Below are 21,885 nucleotides of genomic sequence, written 5' to 3'. Positions count from 1 at the left end.
TGCTGCTGTAATTGTTTGCACAGGTCAGCACGGTGTTATGAGACAGGCTGAGGACCTCATCTTATTTATTTTTTATTTTACCCAGAGCATCAAACACGGTGTCTTACAGAATGTAGGAATCACTAAATGTTTGTTAACATGAGTGCTTTAGTTACATAAGATGAACCAGTCAAAATGGAAATGACAAGAGATGTTTCAGGGGTCCTACAAATAGAAGGAAAACACTTAAAAATTGGATCGCCAAGAGAAATTGATTGACAGGAAAGGAAAGGCAGGAGGAAGAGGTTATGGGCTCCCTTGCTGGAATTCCTCTGGGTCACTCTAGAGGACCTCTCCAGAACAAACCCACCAAAGGCAGTAATCGGATACGGTGCAGTTTATAGAATTGTCCATGAAAGATCCACAGCGTCAAAACACCCTTGGTTCGTCCTGACGGTCATTGTTTCAAAGCTGAATTTGATATATGATATCCTCCTTGGACCCTATCCAAAGGGATTTAGTTACTGAGGTGCCAGAAGGACCTAGTGAGATTCTGGTGTGCGAAGGAACCCCGCAAATAAACTATCTGTGTGCCTATGTGAGTGGGCCCTGGGGGCGGCCTCTGGGATTGGGTGTGCTGCTGTGTTCAGGGAGCGTGGGGACAGGCACAGCACAAGTTGGCCGAGGTCTGGTGGGGAAGCAGTGGCACGGAGGCGGCTCTCAACTGTGAGCTGCCTGTAGCCTCGTTCAGGACAGTCGAGCACTTCTGGGGACTTAGTGTCACAAGCATTGCTTTTGTGCTGCACGCAGGTTATCTCATTCATTCCTCACTTTAGCCTTTGAGATGGGAGTTACTCTGCCTGGTTTACAGAATGGGAAACACGGCCAGAAAAGTTCAATAACTGCACACATACCATGTACCCACTAAGTGTCAGGGCTGGACATCGAGCCCAGGACTTGCTCTAAAACCAGTGCTGTTTCTGCGGTTCACAATCCAAGAAGTATTTGGGAGAAGGAATCACCCAGGCGTAGGACTGAGCTGAAATGCTTACATGTGAACTCTGGTAGCAGCCTGAGAAATAACGAGAACTCAGATTGCCAGTGGGAGTGTAGATTGTTAGAATCACGTTGAAAAAGCTTGAAGTTCCAGGCCGGGCGCGGTGGCTCAAGCCTGTAATCCCAGCACTTTGGGAGGCCGAGACGGGTGGATCACGAGGTCAGGAGATCGAGAACATCCTGGTCTACACGGTGAAACCCCGTCTCTACTAAAAATACAAAAAACTAGCCGGGCGAGGTGGCGGCGCCTGTAGTCCCAGCTACTCGGGAGGCTGAGGCAGGAGAATGGCGTAAACCCGGGAGGCGGAGCTTGCAGTGAGCTGAGATCCGGCCACTGCACTCCAGCCTGGGCGACAGAGCGAGACTCCATCTCAACAAAGAAAAAAAAAAAGCTGGAAGTTATCTTCTAAACTTGAATATGCTCTCAGCAACCCAGCGATAACCTGACAGCCCACCAACTGCATCCTGAGTGTCCTTGACAGACTCTGACACCTGTGGGCTAGGGGCTAATGCACAGAAATGCTCATAGCACAGTTGTTCAAAATAGGTTTAAAAATAATAATTGAAGCCAGGCACAGTGGCTCATGCCTGTAATCCCAGCACTTTGGGAGGCCGAGGCAGGTGGATCACGAGTTCAGGAGATCGAGACCATGGTGAAACCCCATCTCTACTAAAAATACAAAAAATTAGCCGGGCATGGTGGCGGGCGCCTGTAGTCCCAGCTACTCGGGAGGCTGAGGCAGGAGAATGGTGTGAACCCAGGAGGTGGAGCTTGCAGTGAGCCAAGAACGCGCCACTGCACTCCAGCCTGGGCAACAGAGCAAGACTCCGTCTCAAATAATAGTAATAATAATAATAATTGAAATATCCATCAACAAGAAAGTGAATAAATAAATTGTGGAATACATTAAGTCCTCATTTAATGTCATTGATAGGTTCTTGGAAACTGCGACTTTAGCAGAGCAACGTATAACAAAACCAGTGTTTTTCCCTCACCAATGTTGTTGAAGGAAACGATGTTTATCTGAGGACCTGCTCTATGTCATTTCACTTACAGTTGTAGTTTCCAAGAACCTGTGGGCGCTGAGTAGGACGTACTGTACCATACAGCAGTGGAAATGAATTAGCGCGACAGCTTCTTTTTATCAACAAGAATAAATCTGAGAACCATAGTGTTAAGTTAAAAAAAGCAAGTTGCGAAAGTGTACAATTAGCATCATACATTTTAATAAAAATGAAAGATAAACAATACTAAATTATGTTGTCTTTAGAGATACATAGGTATGTGATTAAACCAAAACAAAAGTGAGGAAATGATAAAGGCAAAATGCAATCCAGTGGTTCCATCTGGGGCACAAGGGGGCAGGAAGTGGCAGGAACACAAGAGACCATCGGTTGGATGACTGATGATTTCTTTTTTTTTTTTTTTTTGAGACGGAGTCTGGCTCTGTCGCCCAGGCTGGAGTACAGTGGCCGGATCTCAGTTCACTGCAAGCTCTGCCTCCCAGGTTTACGCCATTCTCCTGCCTCAGCCTCCCGAGTAGCTGGGACTACAGGCGCCCGCCACCTCGCCCGGCTAGTTTTTCGTATTTTTTTAGTAGAGACGGGGTTTCACTGTGTTAGCCAGGATGGTCTCGATCTCTGGACCTCGTGATCCGCTCGTCTCGGCCTCCCAAAGTGCTGGGATTACAGGCTTGAGCCACCGCGCCCGGCTGATGATTTCTTTCCTCAGTTTGGGGATGGGTTCCCAGGCGTACCTTTCCTTGCTAGGCTTTATAACTGCATGGATATATGTACATATACACAGTTGTGCGCTGCATAACAATATTTCAGTCATTGACGGACTGCATGTATGACAATGGTCGCAGAAGATTATAATGGAGCTGAAAAAATTCCTATCAGCGGGTGTCTTAGCGCCACACATTACGTTTTCTATGTTTAGGTGTACAAACACTCATCATTATGTTACAGGTGCCTACAGTGTTAAGTATAGTCACATGGAGTACAGGTTTGGAGTCCAGGGGCAATAGGCTAGACTAAGCTTGTCCAACCCATGGCCCAACACAAATTTGTAAACTTTCTTAAAACATGAGATTTTGGCTGGGCGCGGTGTCTCATACCTGTATTCCCAACACTTTGGGAGGCTGAGGCGAGTGGATCACAAGGTCAGGAGATCAAGACCATCCTGGCTAACACGGTGAAACCCCGTCTCTACTAAAAATACAAAAAATTAGCCAGGTGTGGTGGCGGATGCCTGTAGTCCCAGCTACTCAGGAGGCTGAGGCAGGAGAATGGCGTGAACCCAGGAGGCAGAGCTTGCAGTGAACCGAGATGGCACCACTGCACTCCAGCCTGGGCGACATAGCAAGACACTGTCTCAAAAAAAAAAAAAAAAAAAAGATTTTTTGACCGGGCGTGGTGGCTTATGCCTGTAATCCCAGCACTTTGGGAGGCCAAAGCAGTGGATCACTTGAGGTCAGGAGTTTGAGACCAGCCTGGCCAACGTGGTAAAACCCCATCTCTACTAAAAATACAGAATTATCTGGGCGTGGTGGTGCACACCTGTAATCTCAGCTACTTGGGAGGCTGAGGCGGGAAAATCACTTGAACCCGAGAGGCAGAGGTTCCAGTGCATTGAGCCCAGAGTGCGCCATTGAACTCCAGCCTGGCCAACAAGATCAGAGCTCTGTCTCAAAACAAAAAGAGGTTTTTTTGTGATTATTATTATTTTTAGCTCGTCAGCTGTCGTTAGTGTATTTTATGTGTGGCCCAAGACAGTTCTTCTTCCAATATGGCCCAGGGAAGCCAAAAGATTGAACATCCCTGGGCTAGACTATATGGGTGTGTCATAGGCTGTGCCATCTAGGTTTGTGTAAGTACACTCTATGATGTTCACACGACGGAGACATTGCCTAATGACAGATCTCGCAAACATCCCCGTCACTAAGTGACCCGTGACTCTATATATAGCATATTCTTTTGTTTGTGTCAGATATTTCATAATTTCAGAAAGAAAAAAATATCAAGCTTGGGGACAGGAAGGGACATTGGTGCCTCTGATGGGTTTAGAGAAATTCTGAAAGGGCAACACTATAGATGGGTTGCGTGAAGCTCCTTCATTCAGGATGTGGAGTGAGCACAGCAATCAGATGTCAGAGCAACAGAATCAGAGCAGGAAAGGATGAGCAGACCTGGATTCTTCACCTTCTGCCTCAGTTTCCTCTCCTCCAAAACGGGAGTTGTAATATAGTCATGTGTCAATTAACAACAGGGATATAGTCTGAGAAATGCATTGTTAGGTGACATCTTTGTTGCATGAACACCATAGAGTGTACTGACAAACGTAGGAGGTAGGTACCACCTACTTCACACCTGGGCTAAATGGTACAGCAAATTGCTCCTGGGCTACAGACCTGTACCACTTGCGACTGCACTGAATACTTTAGGCAGCTGTAGCACAAAGGTAAGTATTAGTATATCTAAACATAGAAAAGGTGCCATAAAAATATGGTATTATAATCTTATGGGACCACTGTTGTATTTGCAGTCCATCATTGACTAAAATGACTTATTGTTGTTTTTGAAGCAGAGTCTGTCACCCAGGTTGCAGTACAGTGGCATGATCTCAGCTCACTGCAACCTCTGCCTCCCAGGTTCAAGCGATTCTCCTGCCTCAGCTACCCGAGTAGCTGGGACTACAGGCATGTGCCACCACGCCCAGCTAATTTTTGTATTTTTAGTAGAGGTATGGTTTCACCATGTTGGCCAGGCCGGTCTAGAACTCCTGACCTCAGATGATCTGCCGCCTTGGCCTCCCAAAGTGCTGGGATTGCAGGCATGAGCCGTTGCACCCAGCCTGACCCAGATCGTGTGTGACTGTATCTGCCACACATGGTTGTTGTAAGGATTAGACACAAGAGTGGGATCAAGCCCCAGGCGCAGTGCAAGCTGTGTGGGTACTCAGTGAATGGTTCCCTGTGTGCTAATGGGGCACACACCTGTGAGGGTGTGGTGGGCCTCTGTCGGTAAGGGGTGACAGTGTGGTTTAACTGACAAAAAACAAACAGTAGAAAAGGTGAAAAATCAATTATTGTCTTAGCCAAAAAATTCTTGTACTTAATATTAAGGGTTGACAACTGCATTACTTTAAATCGGTCCATGTCTGTTTTTTGTTCTTTCTTTCTTCCTTCTAATTTTAGTACTGGGAAATTTGGTGCTTGTTTTATACCAGGACTCTGTAAGCAAAGTGATCTAACCTTGTATGCATCACGGCCCGGGCTCCGGCTGTGGAAGGCTGATGTCCACGGGACTGTTCAAGCCACATTTATCTTAAAAGATGCTTTTGCCGGGGGAGTCAAGCCTTTTGAACTGCACCCACGTCTGGAATCCCCCAACAGGGGAAGTTGCAGCTTACCTGAGAGGCACCTGGGGCTTGTTTCGTGTTTCTTTCAAGAAGGCTGGGTGCTGAGTTGGAATGAATATAGCATCTATCTCCTAGACATAGTCAACCAGGTAAGCGAAGGGTCGCTGCCATATCTTCGGTGTCTGCAGGCAAGAGAATGTTTCTCTACAAACCGTTCTGCTCAGGGCCCTCAGAATGCTACCAGGAGCAGTATTGATTTACACTTTACTTTTGCCTTCGGGCCAGTCAAGGAAATCAAATGAAGGTTTGGTCATTTTCATAGATTTGAAAAAAAAACAATTTGGTTTTGACATTTAGGTCCAATTCTCTGTCAAGAAATTATGTACGTTTTTTGTATGTAAACACATTAAACTTGTTCTTTTGTTGTTGTTGTTGTTGTTGTTGTTGTTGTTGTTGTTATTGAGAAAGAGTCTCGCTCTGTCACCCAGGCTGGAGTGCAGTGGCATGATCTCGGCTCACTGCAACTTTCACCTCCCAGGTTCAAGCAAGTCTCCTGCCTCAGCCTCCTGAGTAGCTGGGATTACAGACACATGCCACCACACCCAGCTAATTTTTGTATTTTTAGTAAAGACAGGGTTTCACAATGTTGGTCAGGCTGGTCTTGAACTCCTGACCTCGTGATCTGCCTGCCTTGGCCTCCCAAAGTGCTGGGATTACAGGCGTGAGCCACCATGCCTGGCCCCCTTTTTTTTTTTTTTTAGACAGAGTCCTATTATGTCACCCAGGCTGGAGGGCAGTGGCACGATCTGGGCTCACTGCAACCTCCGCCTCCCAGGTTCAAGCGATTCTCCTGCCTCAGTCTCCCAAGTGGCTGGGATTACAGGCCCGTGCCACCCCACCCAGCTAATTTTTGTATTTTTAGTAGAGACGGGGTTTCACCATGTTGGCTAGGCTGGTCTCGAACTCCTGACCTCAGGTGATCCGCCTGCCTCAGCCTCCCAAAGTGCTGGGATTACAGGCGTGAGCCACCATGCCCAGCCTTGTTCTTTATAATCTATTTGGGTCATGTTTTTTCTGACTATCCAATTACTATGAACACATACAGTGATAACTCAAATACGACAGAAACAGTAGCAGAGGCTGGGCGTGGTGGCTCACGCCTGTAATCCCAATACTTTTGGGAGGCCGAAGTGGGCAAATCACCTGAGGTCAGGAGTTCTTCAAGACCAGCCTGGACAACATGGTGAAACCCCCGTCTCTACTAAAAATAAAAAAATTAGCCAGGCATTGTGGCACACTCCTGTAATCCCAGCTACTTAGGAGGCTGAAGCAGGAGAATTGCTTGAATTCGGGAGGCAGAGGTTGCTGTGAGCTGAGATTTCACCATTGTACTATAGTCTGGGCTACAGAGCGAAACTCCATCTCAAAAAAAAAAAAAAGAAACAGTAGCAGAGAATTTTAGTTCCTGAGGAGGGGCCTCAGGTCCCTCAGCATGCTTTCTCTGTTATTTTGCCCTTGTCTTCTTACTCAAATGGAGCCACATCATTTTGCCACTTGGTTTTTTGTTTTGTTTTTGTTTTTGATTTTGTTTTTGAGATGGAGTCTGGCTCTGTTGCCCAGGCTGGAGTGCAGTGGTGCGATCTCAGCTCACTGCAAACTCTGCCTTCCAGGTTCATGCCATTCTCCTGCCTCAGCCTCCCAAGTAGGTGGGACTACAGGCGCCCACCACCACACCCAGCTAATTTTTTGTATTTTAGTAAAGGTGGTGTTTCACCATGTTAGCCAGGATGGTCTCGATCTCCTGACCTCGTGATCTGCCCGCTTTGGCCTCCCAAAGTGCTGGGATTACAGGCATGAGCCACCACGCCCGGCCGCCACTTGTTTTTTTTGTTTTTGTTTTTTTGTTTTTTATTTTCGGTTTTCTTTACTTAGCAACATATCTTGGGCAAATTTCCAACATCATTAAAATCATGGTAGGAAACAATTTCTGCTTAAACCAAGATGATAACAGATTATCGTTAGAGACAGATTTAGGAACTTTAAACACAGCTGTTTAGTTTCAGTTTCTCATTGTCTTAAGAGCAGAGCTTTTGCTCTTTTTAAAATAATCTCTCTGCCTCATCCTCCCAACTCCTCACCCCCAGATTCCAGACCAGGCCCTGTCCTGTTCACGTTCTTCCATTCTGAGCTCAGCAGGCCTCTGCCAGGCACCCCTTTCTCTTATAAGCAGAGCCTCACTATAGAAAATAAATGGTTTTTGATCAGGCGCAGTGGCACACACCTGTAATCCGAGCAGTTTGGGAGGCCGAGGCAGGTGGATCACCTGAGGTCAGGAGTTCAAGACCAGCCTGGCCAACATGGCAGAACCCCATCTCTACTAAAAATGCAAAAACTAGCCAGGCATGGTGGCAGGTGCCTGTAGTCCTGGCTACTCGGGAGGCTGAGGCAGGGAGAATTGCTTGAACCTGGGAGGTGGAGGTTGCAGTGAGCCAAGATCATGCCACTGTACTCCAGCCTGGGCGATAGAGTGAGACATCCATTTCCAAAAAAAAAAAAAAGAAAAGAAAGGGTTTTCTTCTTTGGTGTGTGTCAGCAGAACATGAAGTTCATCCTGTCCTCATTGAAGCCTTCTGAATTATTATCAGCCATGCCTGGTAATACTGGCTTAGCAGGAAGAAAACTGACCCGGGGTGGAGGGGCAGAACTAGACTCGACTCTTCTAGCCTGGTTCTGCCTTTAACCAAGTCTCTTACTGGCCTGAGCCTGGTTTTCTTTCCTGTAAAATGGGGTGGGTGTAAGAAGCTTCGATTTAGGGGAATCACTAAGGTGCCTTGAGTTTGTTCATTTTATAAGGGATATTCTGAAAGATATTTTTGTACCCTTTCCTCAGTTACAAAGAACTTGTTTCCCTGGATACCTTTTGGACTTATGTGCACTTGTTAGTTAGTAGCATCAAGATGCTTTGTAACTGTGCATTGGTTTTTTCATCTGAGCACTTACCCGATGCTTTACCCAGTAGGTATAATTAACTTCATTTTATAGGCAGAGAAATGGAGACAGGGGACTGTCTGGGACAGATGTCACAGTCACCCTCAGGGTCTGGACCACCCAGTGGCAGCATGACTGGCAGCTTTCAGAAACAAATGTTATGGTTGCAGCTGTCCATCAGTTATTTAAAATTATAGTCTCTTATTTGCACTGTTGACAGCAAAGCAAGGACTTGCTTTAAGTCTGTGTGGGCTTGGGATGTGTTTCCACCCCTTTCAGATAATGCTGAAAGAACCTCGCCTCCCTTCATGTATTCATTCAAAACCCTTGAGCTGCAGTGTACACTGGCCTCTCCTGCAGGAATGCACACAGTAGGAGGACTATTCCTGCACACAGCAGGAGGACTAGACCTGTCTGCACGCTGTTTCCGCCCCAGGAGTGGGGTGCCAAGCAGAGGTTTGGATGAGGTGCCGTGAGCCCTGAGAGTCCTGGGCTTTGCAGCAGAGGGCGAGCTTGTCAGAGGCTGCTTCTCAGGGAGGTGGCATCTGGAGAGAACTGGAACTCCCCCAGCAAACATGGACAGGAAAGGAATTCGAGCAGAAAGAGAAGCGCGTGCATGCACCATGGAGGAACAGGGCTGGGACTGGGTTGTCAGAGCCGGTGCACCTGCAGCAGGGACAAGGGCAGGGTGGCACATGGGACGGAGATGACCGAGGCCCCACTCTGCCAGGGGACCCCTCAGATCCTGCTTACCAATCTGTCACATGTTACCTAACTTTGGATTGAATTGGAATTTTCAGAAAGTTGCCATAGTAAAGTGCAGTTATCATTTGACTGATTTGGACTCTCACACATGCTTTTTTTTTTTTTTTTTTTGACAGGCCACAATTGCTGGTTTGGAAGGATCCGGTGATATTGTGTCTGTTTCGTGCACAGAAAATGAAATATTTTTCTTGAAAGGAGATAGGAACATTATAAGAATTGCAAGCAGGCCTGAAGGATTAACATCAATAGGTTTGTATTTATTATAAAATGTACCGTGTGTATGATGGGAAGTACTATACTCTGTTGTTTGTAATCGCAGTTAATAATTGATCAGACTTACCACTGAGCCAGGCACGGTGGCTCACACCTGTAATCCCAGCACTTTGGGAGGCCGAGGTGGGTGGATCACTTAAGCTCAGGAGTTCAAGACCAGCCTGGGCAATATGGTGAAACCCTGTCTCTACCAAAATACAAAAAACTAGCCAGGTGGGGTGGCATGTGCCTGTGGTGCCAGCTACTCGGGAGGCTGAGGTGGGAGGATCACTTGAGCCTGGGAGGCGAATGTTGCTGTGAGCTAAGATCGCACCACTGCACTCCAGCCTGGGTGACAGAGTGAGACCCCGTCTCAAAAACAAAACCAAAAACTTACCATGATTTTGCTAAACTATTGCAACTTTATTTGAACATGGAGGATTTGGAGGGTTTCCTCTGATTCTTTTTTTTTTTTTTTTTGGAGACGCAATTTCGCTCTTCTTGCCCAGGCTGGAGTGTCATGGCGCGATCTCGGCTCACCACAACCTCTGCCTTCCAGTTTCAAGCTATTCTCCTGCCTCAGCTTCCTGAGTAGCTGGGATTACAGGCATGCGCCACTATGCCAGGCTAATTTTGTGTCTTTAGTAGAGACAGGGTTTCTCCATGTTGGTCAGGCAGATCTCGAACTCCTGACCTCAGGTGATCCGCCTACCTCAGCCTCCCAAAGTACTGGGATTACAGGCGTAAGCCACCACGCCCGGCCACTCCTCTGATTGTTAAAAATAGTGTTTACGCTACATTTCTTGAAAGTCACCTACTTTGAGGTAGTCAGATAGTCTCACATTTAGTGGAGTTGCTTTCATGGTTGTGGACGATGGGGAGATTGAGAAAGGAGGAAGGAAAAATCAGAAACCACTTTACCGATCCCTGATCTCCGTCTGAGACAGTATGTGGGATTAATGCTCCAAGAGACAGATTTGCATGAGGTTTTAGAAGATTTAAATCCGTTATCTGGGACATACCGTTTACCCTTAACTCAGTTCTTCCTTGTAGGATTGATTTTTCTCTGTGCTTTTGACATTTTTTGGTAATTCATACAAGCCCAAATTTTAATGAGCAAAGAATCCTAATATGTGTCCTTGTGCGGACATCCACGTACTTTATGTATTTGGGTTCCTCAGGGAACTTGTTCCTAATGGTGGCAACAACAGCCACGTGGGCCCCGTCACCCTCGTCCTCACTGCCATTACCTCTGAAGTCAGAGAGGGCAAATTGGGATGAATATTCCAAAACATAATTTGTATAAGAAGCGAATAAGCTCTGACTCTTGAGTTTACGAGCCCCTCAGACAGTGTCATCAGAGGGACAGTATGGCTTTCAGGAAGGGTGGTGACTTGGAGCCACCAGGCTGCGCTCTGAACCTCTGCTGCCCATAGAGCCTCCTGCAGCGATGAAGGTGCTCTCGCCTGCCCTGTCTAGTAGGCACTCACTGTCCATGGGTGGCTGCTGAGTACTTGCAATCTGGCAAATGCAGGTGAGGGATGAATTTTACATTTTGTTTAATTTTTTTTTTTTTTTTGAAACGGAGTCTTGCTCTGTCCACCAGCCTGGAGTGCAGTGGTGCAATCTCTGCTCACTGCAACCTCCACCTCCTGGGTTCAAGCGATTCTCCTGCCTCAGCCTCCTGAGTAGCTGGTATTACAGGTGTGCATCACCACACCAGGCTAATTTTTTGGATTTTAGTAGAAATGGGGTTTCACCATGCACCATGTTGCCCAGGCTGGTCTCGAACTCCTGAGCTCAGGCAGTCCTCCCACCTTAGCCTCCCGAAGTGATGGATTACAGGCATGAGCCACCGTGCCCAGCTTAAGTGGCGCCCACCACCACGCCCAGCTAATTTTTTTGTATTTTTAGTAGAGATGGGGTTTCACCATGTTAGCCAGGATGGTCTCGATCTCCTGACCTTGTGATCTGCTGACTCAGCCTCCCAAAGTGCTGGGATTACAGGTGTGAGCCACTGAGCCCGGCCCAATTTTGATCAATGTGAGTTTCAGTAGTTACAAGTAGCTGGTGGCTGCCTGTTGGACAGGGCAGCTCTAGGCAAGATCCACCATTAACTTATGTAATCTTCCACAAGTCGCTTCAGAGCAGAGTCCTGCCCCTCCAGTCTCCAGCGTACACTCCATTGCCTACAGTCTCCCCCTAACACATGCCCTCAATAGAATGTGGGTGCTTCAAGGGCAGGAATTCCTATGTCTCATGGACTGCCATGTCCCAGCAGCTAGCGCTATGTCTGGCACACAGAGGATCCCTGATAAAGAGAGGATGGCGAAGGGATCAAAGTGGGCTGTGGTCTTATGTTGAGGGTACTGTAGCTGGAACTGCTGTGGCCTGGTGCCCTGTGGTGTCGTGTTGCAGGAAGGATGAGTGCACTGCAGTGGTAAGCTCACTGGCCCTTGGTCTCGGGGACAGGGGACAGGGACTCACATGCCTGCCCTCACTCTGCTGTCTACTTGCCTTGATGCTGTGTGGTAGTGGACTTCTCTGTCTTGAGTTTGTTCTAATGGAAAATTACCTTTCCCTCTTTCAGGAAATTTAATTACAGCTACACATATGTTTTCAAGTGCCCTTTGAGTAATCTTAAAGTATATTCAAGGCATAGTCTTAAGTATGAAGTATAACTAAGCTGTTTTGTTATACGCAGGCATCTCTCATTTATAAATACTCGTAAATTAAAGTGAGAAATGCTGTATTCTTAGTATTTTTTTTACTTTTTTTTTTTTTTTTTTTTGAGACAGGTTTTACTCCGTCGTGCAGGCTGGAGTGCAGTGGCATGATCTCAGCTCACTCCAACCTCCACTTCCCAGGCTCAAATGATTCTCCCACCTCAGCCTCCCAAGTAGCTGGAACTACAGGCATGCACCACCATACCCTGCTAATTTTTTGTATTGCAGTGGAGATGGGTTTTCGCCATGTTGCCCAGGCTGGTGTTGAACTCCTGAGCTCAACTGATCTCCCCACCTCAGCCTCCCAAAGTGCTGAGATTATAGGTGTAAGCCACCACTCCCAACCTTTCCTTACTACTGAGTTGCTTTAAAAAGACAGCTATGGGCCAGGCGCAGTGGCTCAAGCCTGTAATCCCAGCACTTTGGGAGGCCGAGACGGGCGGATCATGAGGTCAGTAGATCGAGACCATCCTGGCTAACATGGTGAAACTCTGTCTCTACTAAAAAAAAACAAAAAATAGCTATGGCAAATTATTTTACTGATTTTCATATATGAGCTTCTTGAAGAACAAAAACTATTTCTTAGACTCATTTGTGTGATTCTTTTAGTTTTGCTGGTTTCTGTGAATTTAGAATCTTTCAGTTCTTTAGCCGGCTGGCGCCTGTGTGACAACTGGTATTTAGGGCTAGCAATTAAGTGCACATCAGCTCTCTCTTGGATCACTAGTGATAAAACCAGATTCTTCTTTCTTAGTGAGAAATGGTCTGGAGATGTCTGGATGCTCAGAGCGAGTCCACGTGCAGCAAGCAGAGAAGCTACCAGGGGCCACAGTTTCTGAGACGAGGCTCAGAGGCTCTTCTGTGGCTAGCTCCGTGGCCAGTGAGCCAAGGAGCAGGAGCAGCTCGCTCAACTCCACCGACAGCGGCTCCGGGCTCCTGCCCGCTGGGCTCCAGGCCGCCCCTGAGCTGGGCAAAGGCAACCAGCCCCCCTCACAGAGATTCAACGCCATCAGCTCTGAGGACTTTGACCAGGAGCTTGTCGTGAAGCCTATCAAAGTGAAAAGGAAGAAGAAGAAGAAGAAGACAGGTACCCTCTGTAGCTGGCATACACCCACCTGGGGTGACAGTCTTTCCAGATTCTCTGGGAATCCCACTGCTCACTGAGTGAGCACTGGCCCGTTCATCCAAAAGAGAACACCTGCATTTCTTCCCCAAAGGAGTTTTACTGCAAAATACTTCACATTAATGGAAAATACACACACACACATACACACACACACACACACACACACAGGTCTAAATGACAGACCACCTGTGTACGCACCACCCTGCTTAAAGGGTCTCAGTTTTGTACTTTTCAATGTTTATTTATTATTATTTTATTTAGTTAGTTATTTATTTTGGTGACAGTTTCACTCATCGCCCAGGCTGGAGTGCAGTGGCGCGATCTCGGCTCACTACAACCTCCGCCTCCCGGGTTCAAGCAGTTCTCTTGCCTCAGCCTCCCGAGTAGCTGTAGAGGTGGGGGTTTATCATGTTGGCCAGGCTGGTCTTGAACTCCTGACCTCAGGTGGCCCACCCGCCTCGGCCTCCCAAAGTGCTCGGATGGCTCACAAGCGAGAGCCACCGTGTCCAGCCTGGATGTCATTCTTTGTTATGGCTGTGTAACACTGAATTTTTTAAACCTTTTACTCCTTGGTTTCTGTTAATCCTCTCTAGCTAAGATGACTGCAGCACTGAAGGAAATTTTATTAGATTTCTAAGCATTTTAATAATTATAAGGAATTGGTTTGTGACCCAGGTGAACATCTCAGTTTGTCCCCTGGTTTTTCTTTTGTTGTTGTTTTTGAGATGGAGTCTCGCTCTGTCGCCCAGGCTGGAGTGCAGTGGTGCGATCTTGGCTCACTGCAAGCTCCGCCTCCCGGGTTCACACCATTCTCCTGCCTCAGCCTCCCGAGTAGCTGGGACTACAGGTGCCTGCCACCGCGCCTGGCTGATTTTTGTATTTTTAGTAGAGATGAGGTTTCACTGTGTTAGCCAGGGTGGTCTCGATCTCCTGACCTTGTGATCCACCTGCCTCGGCCTCCCAAAGTGCTGAGATTACAAGCGTGAGCCACCACACCTGGCCTGTCCCCTGGTTTTTCTTAGCTGGCATTTCTTGTGTGAGGCCTCAAACCCATGGGTTCGTTCAGTACTTGCATGCATAGAAAGCATCTCTTTGTTGGGATTATTTGTACTTAAGAGGTTTATTCTCCATTCACTAAATATCGTGTATTTAAAATACTTTTTCTTGAGCCAAAAATATGTGTGCGAATTAGTCTCTTACTAATCATATAGAACCGTGCCTTATTTTGAATGTTCTTATTCTGAATTAGAAGGTGGAAGCAGGAGCACCTGTCACAGCTCCCTGGAGTCTACACCCTGCTCCGAATTTCCTGGGGACAGTCCCCAGTCCTTGAACACAGACTTGCTGTCAATGACCTCAAGTGTCCTGGGCAGTAGCATGGATCAGTTAAGTGCAGAGTCTCCAGACCTGGAAAGCGGCTTCAGTGGTGAAGTGAACGGTGTCCCGCAGGAAAATACTGACCCCGAAATGTTTAATGTCCTGGAGGTGCCAGGATCTGTGCCTGATTCTCTGGCTGTGGAAGATGACATTAGAACTGAAATGCCACACTGTCACTATGCATATGGGCAGGAGCTGCTCAATGGAGTGAGGGAAGCTGTGAGAGGCAGTGATGTCACGGGACTCGAAGATGAGCCTTGTCCTGCAGATGATGGACCACATAGCACACAGATACCCTTCCAAGAACAGGACAGCTCTCCTAGGGTGCAGGATGCGGGAGGTGTCCAACCCATTGGCCCCCAAAGCACTTTTTGTGAAGCGCCCCTCCTGAACTCACTCACCGTGCCTTCCAGCCTCAGCTTGGCCCCAAGTGCTGGGCAGTGGCTACCTGGGACCGGAGCTGATGAAGGCAGCCCTGTGGAGCCCAGCCAAGAGCAGGACGTCCTAACCAGCATGGAGGCCTCTGGCCACCTCAGCACAAATCTCTGGCATGCTGGCACTGATGATGACACAGGTCAGAAAGAAACACCCATTTCTGAACGTGACTTGGGGAGTGTGGGAGGACAGCTGACTCCGGTCTCTGCCTTGGCGGCCAGCACTCCCAAGCCCTGGCTTGAGCAGCCTCCACGGGATCAGGCATTGACGTCTAGCGATGAGGAGGACATCTATGCCCACGGGCTTCCTTCTTCATCCTCAGAGACGAGTGTGACAGAGCTCGGACCTAGTCGCTCCCAGCAGGACCTGAGCCGGCTGGGTGCAGATGATGCCGGGCTGCTCAAGCCAGATCAGGTATGTGGGTTCAGGTGGTGGAAACGTAGCTAAGGCTTCTTTCTTAAGGGGAATAATTGGCAAGACCGATTATTTTCCTTCTCATGGAAGGAAATCTATTCCTACTGCAAAATCCATAGGCCAACTCTGTTTTCAAGTCTGGGTTTCAGGGGATTTCCAGCACAGGGACTATGATGGCTTGAACCACTTCGGACCTGTTCTCCCCTGCCCAGTAACCTGCCTCCCCAACCAAGGTAGCGTCTTGCTGTTTCCTCTGACCCCACAAGTGCAGGCTGGCATAGGCACTTATTGTTAGCCATTGTAGGGCAGGGCTGGATTGGCCTGGGGCCATCTCAGAAAAACAGTGGGTAGAGGACTGTCTACCCGTGGAGTAGGGAAAGCTCTGAGCCGTTTGGAGGCAGGGACTCTCCTGTCCTCCTCAGACTCCTCCAAGGAACCATCTGCAAGAGGATGAGGCCATTTCCAGAACTGCTGTCTCCTCAACCTCCAAACGGTGGCTCCAAGGCTCCCCTGCAAGCTGTGCAGGAACAGTTTGGAGTAACCAGTCTTTGTAGGTCCACCCAGCACATGTAACTAGGAGATGACTTTTAACTATCCTTGAGCATTTTATATTAAAAGTGATTTTTTTTAAAGTGCCTACTTCCCTTAGCAACTAATTATTACTAGATGTATTTGTTTCAAAACTAACTGTGTATTGTCGTGTCTCCTACTAACTGGTGATGTGAGGTATGAATTACGGCTGTGCACTTACAGCCACGTGTGCTTTCCACAGTGTACACTGGATTCTGTCAGTGCTAGCAGTGTGACGCTCGGTCAGTGCTCCCCATGTGCAGGTATCCCGCGAAGCGCTTTACAGGTTTAACTCCTTTACTTCTCTAAACACGAACTATAACATGGGCACTGTCCTTGTCCCCATTTTACAGAGGAGAAAGTTGAAGCACAGAACAGCTGGACAGCTCGCACAAGGTCACATAGCGAGTGAAGGGCGGGCCCCAGGACCCCCTTGCTCACCCTGTGTGCTGTCATGCCTCAGAAGCGAAACGTGCTGTTTACTTGTTTTGAGACAAAATGCCATACGGCTGGCTTTTTTTTTTTTTTTTTTTTTTGAGACAGGGTCTCACTCTGTCACCCAGGATGGAGCGCAGTGGCGCAATCATGGTTCATGGCTGCCTCATCCTCCCCAGGTTCAAGTGATCCACCTGCCTCAGCTTCCTGAATCGCTGGGACTACAGGCACATGCCACCACGCCCAGCTAATTTTTGTGTTTTTTTGAAGAGAAGGGGTTTTGACATATTGCCCAAGCTGGTCTCCAACTCCTGAGCTCAAGCAATCTGCCTGCCTCGGCCTCCCAAAGTGCTGGGATTACAGGCGTGAGCTGCTGTGCCCGACCAAGGGTGGCCTTTTATTCAGTCATCCGGTATTTATCTTTTCAACCCAGTGGTTCTTGAGTGGCCTTGACTGTCAGCCTCTGTGATTGTGCTGGGGACCACAGTGCATATGGCAGCTAGTTGTGGATTCCATCTTCCTGAGCCTCAGAGTCTTGACGGGAAGCCAGGTATATGTTCACATCCTTGCAGCTGAGTGGGACTCAGATGAGGGTACTGAGCAAAGTGCCGGGCTGTGGGAAGTGCAAGCAGCCTGGCCCCCTGACGTCTGGGCAGTGGCCAGGCAGACTGTCGGTGGGGTGGGTACTGGAATTCTAGACCAGAAATTTAGGAAAGCCCTTACTTAGGTGACGGGGTCCTGGCCCTTTGAGCCCCCGACCCTCTAACTTCCTCCCTTCCTCATCCTACTCCAGGTAGCTGGAAAGCCAAGAAATTTTATGGTGTGTTTTTATTTGGAGGCTGGGGGTAGAAGTAAGGCTTGCCATGGTGAGCAGGGCTAGATTGAGAAGAGTTGGGCACCATTTTCTTTGAAGTAGTTAACTTCTATGTGAGTATCTGTACAGATACATTTATTTTCTTCGCCTTTTTTGAAAAGTGTTAAAGTCCAAAGACTCTATTTAGCTTTGATTTTTAAAAGAATTCTAGCAAGGTCAGGCACGGTGGCTCATGCCTGTAGTCCCAGCACTTTGGAAAGCCAAGGTGGGTGAATTACCTGAGGTCAGGAGTTCGAGACCAGCCTGGCCGATATGGCAAAACCCCATCTCTACTAAAAATACAAAAATTAGCTGGGTATGGTGGCGGACGCCTGTAATCCCAAGTACTCTCTAGGCTGAGGCAGGAGAATTGCAAATTGCTTGAACCCAGGAGGCGGAGGTTGCAGTGAGCCGAGATTATGCCCCTGTACTCCAGCCTGGGCGACAAAGCAAGACTCTGTCTCAAAAAGGAAAACAAAGAAAATATGGTGGAAAAAAAAAGACAGTGGTAGTGCCATATATCCAGTGCATCTGTAATAATTCGACTACAGAAAATTTGCTTGCATCCAAATGTTGAAGAACCTGGCTCTTTGTGTAAGGTGAGGTATGCCTGCAGAATAAAAGCAGCTCCTTCGTGATGTGGTGCTGTAAGCGTTCCATTTGCAGAGGCATTAGAACAGGAGAAAATGTCATCCAGGGACGCCAGGGAGTCTTTGTCGGGAGACAGCAGCACCCGTCTCAGAACGTGTGTAGTAGAGGGGTGCCCAAAGGTAGTAGGGGTTGGGGGGAGGGTTGACTTGGCTTCTTGTTGATCTTTTTTGACTATCTCGTGTTAATATCCTTTCCCCTTTCTTACTGACAACAGCCGAGTGGGCTGTGTCCTCTGCCACAGAACTCACTGGCTCTGCCCTTGTTAGTTTGCAGAAAGCTGGATGGGCTACTCGGGTCCCGGCTATGGCATCCTCAGCTTGGTGGTCTCCGAGAAGTATATCTGGTGCCTGGACTACAAAGGCGGCCTGTTCTGCAGCGCGTTGCCGGGCGCCGGGCTGCGCTGGCAGAAGTTTGAAGATGCTGTCCAGCAGGTGGCAGTCTCACCCTCAGGTTCGCCTCCGCGCTCCCTGCTCCCGCTCCCTGCTCCTGCTCCTGCTCCTGCTCCGGGTCCCCCGGGGGCAGACATCTTAGCACAGGGCTCCCCTGCAGCAGCTCTGGGCTCAGGCTGCCGTGCGTTCACCAGGTTTGCCTCTTCTGGAACGTTTGAGGGGGTTTTCTCCAAAGAACGTGAATTGCTTCATTGGATGTCAATTCATAGTGTAAATGGTGTTCAGTTTGAGTTTTTGTTTACTTTATTAATTGCAGTGGTAACCCCTGATCATATTTTTGTAAGCTAAACAAAAAGTTTGAAATTTGAGGGACTTTTTTAGGGATATTAGTATACTAACTGTTTATAAAAATAATATATGTGTTTCTCTTTCTCAGTATTGCTTTAAAGCGACCGAACTAACTAAGACGGGCCCATGGATATGTTGGATATATTCCAATTATTTGGCTTCCTCTTTAGGAATTCTATTTTAATGGGCTCTCTGCTATGGGTGAACAATCTACTCCCGACTCTGAAAGGAAAGTCCATTCATTCTTTCATGCTGCTGTTAGGCCATTGTTAGTGAATTGGAGCTGGTGTTTCCTGAACGAGGTTCTCCTGGGCTGGGAGACCTCCCTTATCTGCATGGAATCATTGGCTTGTTGTTTCTTTTCTTTTTTTTTTTTTTTTATACTTTAAGTTCTAGGGTACATGTGCATAACATGCAGGTTTGTTACATATGTATGCCTGTGCCATGTTGGTGTGCTGCACCCATCAACTCGTCAGCACCCATCAACTCGTCATTTACATCAGGTATAACTCCCGATGCAATCCCTCCCCCCTCCCCCCTCCCCATGATAGGCCCCAGTGTGTGATGTTCCCCTTCCCGAGTCCAAGTGATCTCATTGTTCAGTTCCCACCTATGAGTGAGAACACGTGGTGTTTGGTTTTCTGTTCTTGCGATAGTTTGCTGAGAATGATGGTTTCCAGCTTCATCCATGTGTTTCTTAAAGTTGTGTCGGCCACGTTGATACCTGTGCCAGCAGGGGCACTTTTGCCTTGAAGCAGCTGGGTTTATTGTCAGGACGTTGGAATAGAAGTCAGACAAAGCCGAAGCCGAGTCTGTGGCTTGGGACCTGTCTGTCCTCTGTAACTTCACTGTGTTTCGGGATGAATTTCCCTTAATTCTCCATGGTCTTTGTCACTGTTTAAAATATTAGTTTGTTCAGCATTGTTTTCCTTGCTTGCTTTCACTGTTTATTTGAAAAATATTTTTCTTTAGAGATTGGCTAACAACCCACTCCACAAGCTGGCATTACACAGTTGTGCGTTTTAATGCATTTCTTGTTGCTGTCATTTACCTTCAGGTTTGTCTCCTTGGCCTTTCAGAACGTTGGTTCTATTCCTGATTACATGAGTTACTTGTATTCCCAGGTCCCTTGGTCCCTCATTGTGCTAGTGGGAACTCTCCATCTCCATGAGATTCACGTGCTCAGTTGAGGTGTCCTTCAGGGCCCAGGCCCATGTCCTTGGTGGGCAGCAGAGCCCTTGTGCCAGGGGTACCACAGGCAGAGATGCCTGACAGGCCCTCTAGTCCAGCCCATCTGACACTGGGTGATCACTGGTGGCCCCTCACCTTGCCTGCGTTGGCCTGCACCAGGCCTCCAGCTGCAGCGCTGTCCTGCCTTCCCTCTCCTCTCTCTCCTCTGTCTCTTCATCAGAGTCCCCTTCACAGTGAAAATGGGCCAACTCAGTGCAAGTGTCTTCCTTCTGTGCATCTTTTCCATTCAGTTCGTCCGGAACTGATCCCTCTCTCTGAATCCCTAAAGGACTTTTTCAGCCTCTCCTAGGGCACTAGTTGTGTCTCAGGATGTTTATTTGGAGATTTATCAAACCTAATAATGTCATCAGTGTTCCTCATCCCATGTGAGGAGCACCTGTCATGTGCTCAGCTCTGTGGCCATGTGGTTGATCTGCTCCCGCCTCCAGTCTTTAGAGCAGCCCTGTGAGGTGGAGATGATCCCCAGTGCTGAAGCTTGGAGACGGACGGTGATATGGAGCCTGAAGCTGGGTGGTGGCCAAGGGCCCAAACCTGGGTCTGGTGGCCTCTTGCCCCACTTGGGGGGACAGAACAGGATGTGTTTTAGCAGTCTTTCTCCCTTCGATGCCCAGCATGAAGACTTTTGTATAGAAATATATTCTACTATTTATTGGATCGTGAATAGAATTTTTATTTCCATAGGAGCCCTTCTCTGGAAGATTGAACAGAAATCTAACCGGGCTTTTGCTTGTGGGAAAGTCACCATCAAGGGGAAGCGGCACTGGTACGAAGCCCTGCCCCAGGCAGTGTTTGTGGCCCTGAGCGATGACACCGCCTGGATCATCAGGACCAGTGGGGACTTATACTTGCAGACAGGTAACCATTGGCTCTGCTCAGGGGCCTGCCAGCTCTGCCATCACTGCCTCTGCTGCACCCTGCTTTGCTAGTAACATGCTTACAGCAATCACTATGATTAAGAGGCTAAATCCATTTGAATTAAGACACTTCTGGGAACAGAGTATTTGCCATTTGGCATGTATTAGCAGTTTCCTGCATTGACACAAACTCAACCTGGGACAAATTTAGGGCAAGAATGAATAAGATTATTTGGTGAGATACAAAAACAGAATCTTATTTTCCTATGGCCAACCACCGCATATCACATATCCTACAATGTCAGATCTTAAGAGGAAAGAAGACAGAAGAAGGACATAAAATTCATTTTCCCCTTTAAGCTAAAGCTTAAGCGGCTGCATTTTTTTTTTCCAGCCATATCAAAGCCCAGCTCCTATATACTTATTTACCTGTGTGCCAGGAAAAAACAAGAAGTAATTTGCTCTTTTTTATTTTGAGACGGAGTCTCACTCTCTTGCCCAGGTTGGAGTGCAGTGGTGCCATCTTGGCTCACTGCAACCTCTGCCTCCTGGGTTCAAGTGATCCTCCTGCCTCAGCTTCCTGATTACAGGTGCCCACCACCATGCCCAGCTAATACTTTTGTATTTTTAGTAGAGATAGAGTTTCGTCATGTCGACGAGGCTGGGCTTGAACTTCCGACCCGAAGTGATCTGCCTGCCTCAGCCTCCCAAAGTGCTGAGATTACAGGCATGAGCCACCACACCAGGCCATAATTTGCTCTAAATAGCAGTTCAGGCCGGGTGTGGTGGCTCATACCTGTAATCCCAACACTTTGGGAGGCCAAGACGAGCAAATCACCTGAGGTCAGGAGTTCAAGACCAGCCTGGCCAACATGGCAAAACTCCATCTCTACTAAAAAAAAAAAAAAAAATTAGCTGGGCATGGTGGCACGTGCCTGTAGTCCCAGCTACTTGGGAGGCTGAGGCACAGGAATCACTTGAACCCAGGAGGCGGAGCTTGCAGTGAGCTGAGATCACGCCACTGCAGTGCAGCCTGGTGACAGAGCAAGACTC

At 48.0% G+C, this 21,885-nt stretch overlaps 1 protein-coding gene across 2 annotated transcripts in view; it reads left to right on the top strand.

Moving 5' to 3' along the window:
• Positions 1-21,885, top strand: part of TECPR2 (tectonin beta-propeller repeat containing 2) — a 102,277-nt gene that overhangs the window by 57,584 nt on the left and 22,808 nt on the right. For both annotated transcript variants that reach the window (XM_026455239.2, XM_026455238.1), the window contains exons 6-11: positions 5,235-5,547; positions 9,268-9,400; positions 12,884-13,216; positions 14,505-15,481; positions 18,257-18,440; positions 20,660-20,833. In XM_026455239.2, coding sequence (XP_026311024.1) covers positions 5,235-5,547; positions 9,268-9,400; positions 12,884-13,216; positions 14,505-15,481; positions 18,257-18,440; positions 20,660-20,833 — 2,114 coding nt within the window. The remainder of the gene's footprint in view (positions 1-5,234; positions 5,548-9,267; positions 9,401-12,883; positions 13,217-14,504; positions 15,482-18,256; positions 18,441-20,659; positions 20,834-21,885) is intronic.

Source organism: Piliocolobus tephrosceles, chromosome 6 (genome assembly GCF_002776525.5).
Source record: "Piliocolobus tephrosceles isolate RC106 chromosome 6, ASM277652v3, whole genome shotgun sequence".
NCBI lineage: Eukaryota > Metazoa > Chordata > Mammalia > Primates > Cercopithecidae > Piliocolobus > Piliocolobus tephrosceles.
Note: the sequence above shows the minus strand (reverse complement) of the source record. Positions and strands in the feature narration are given on the sequence as shown.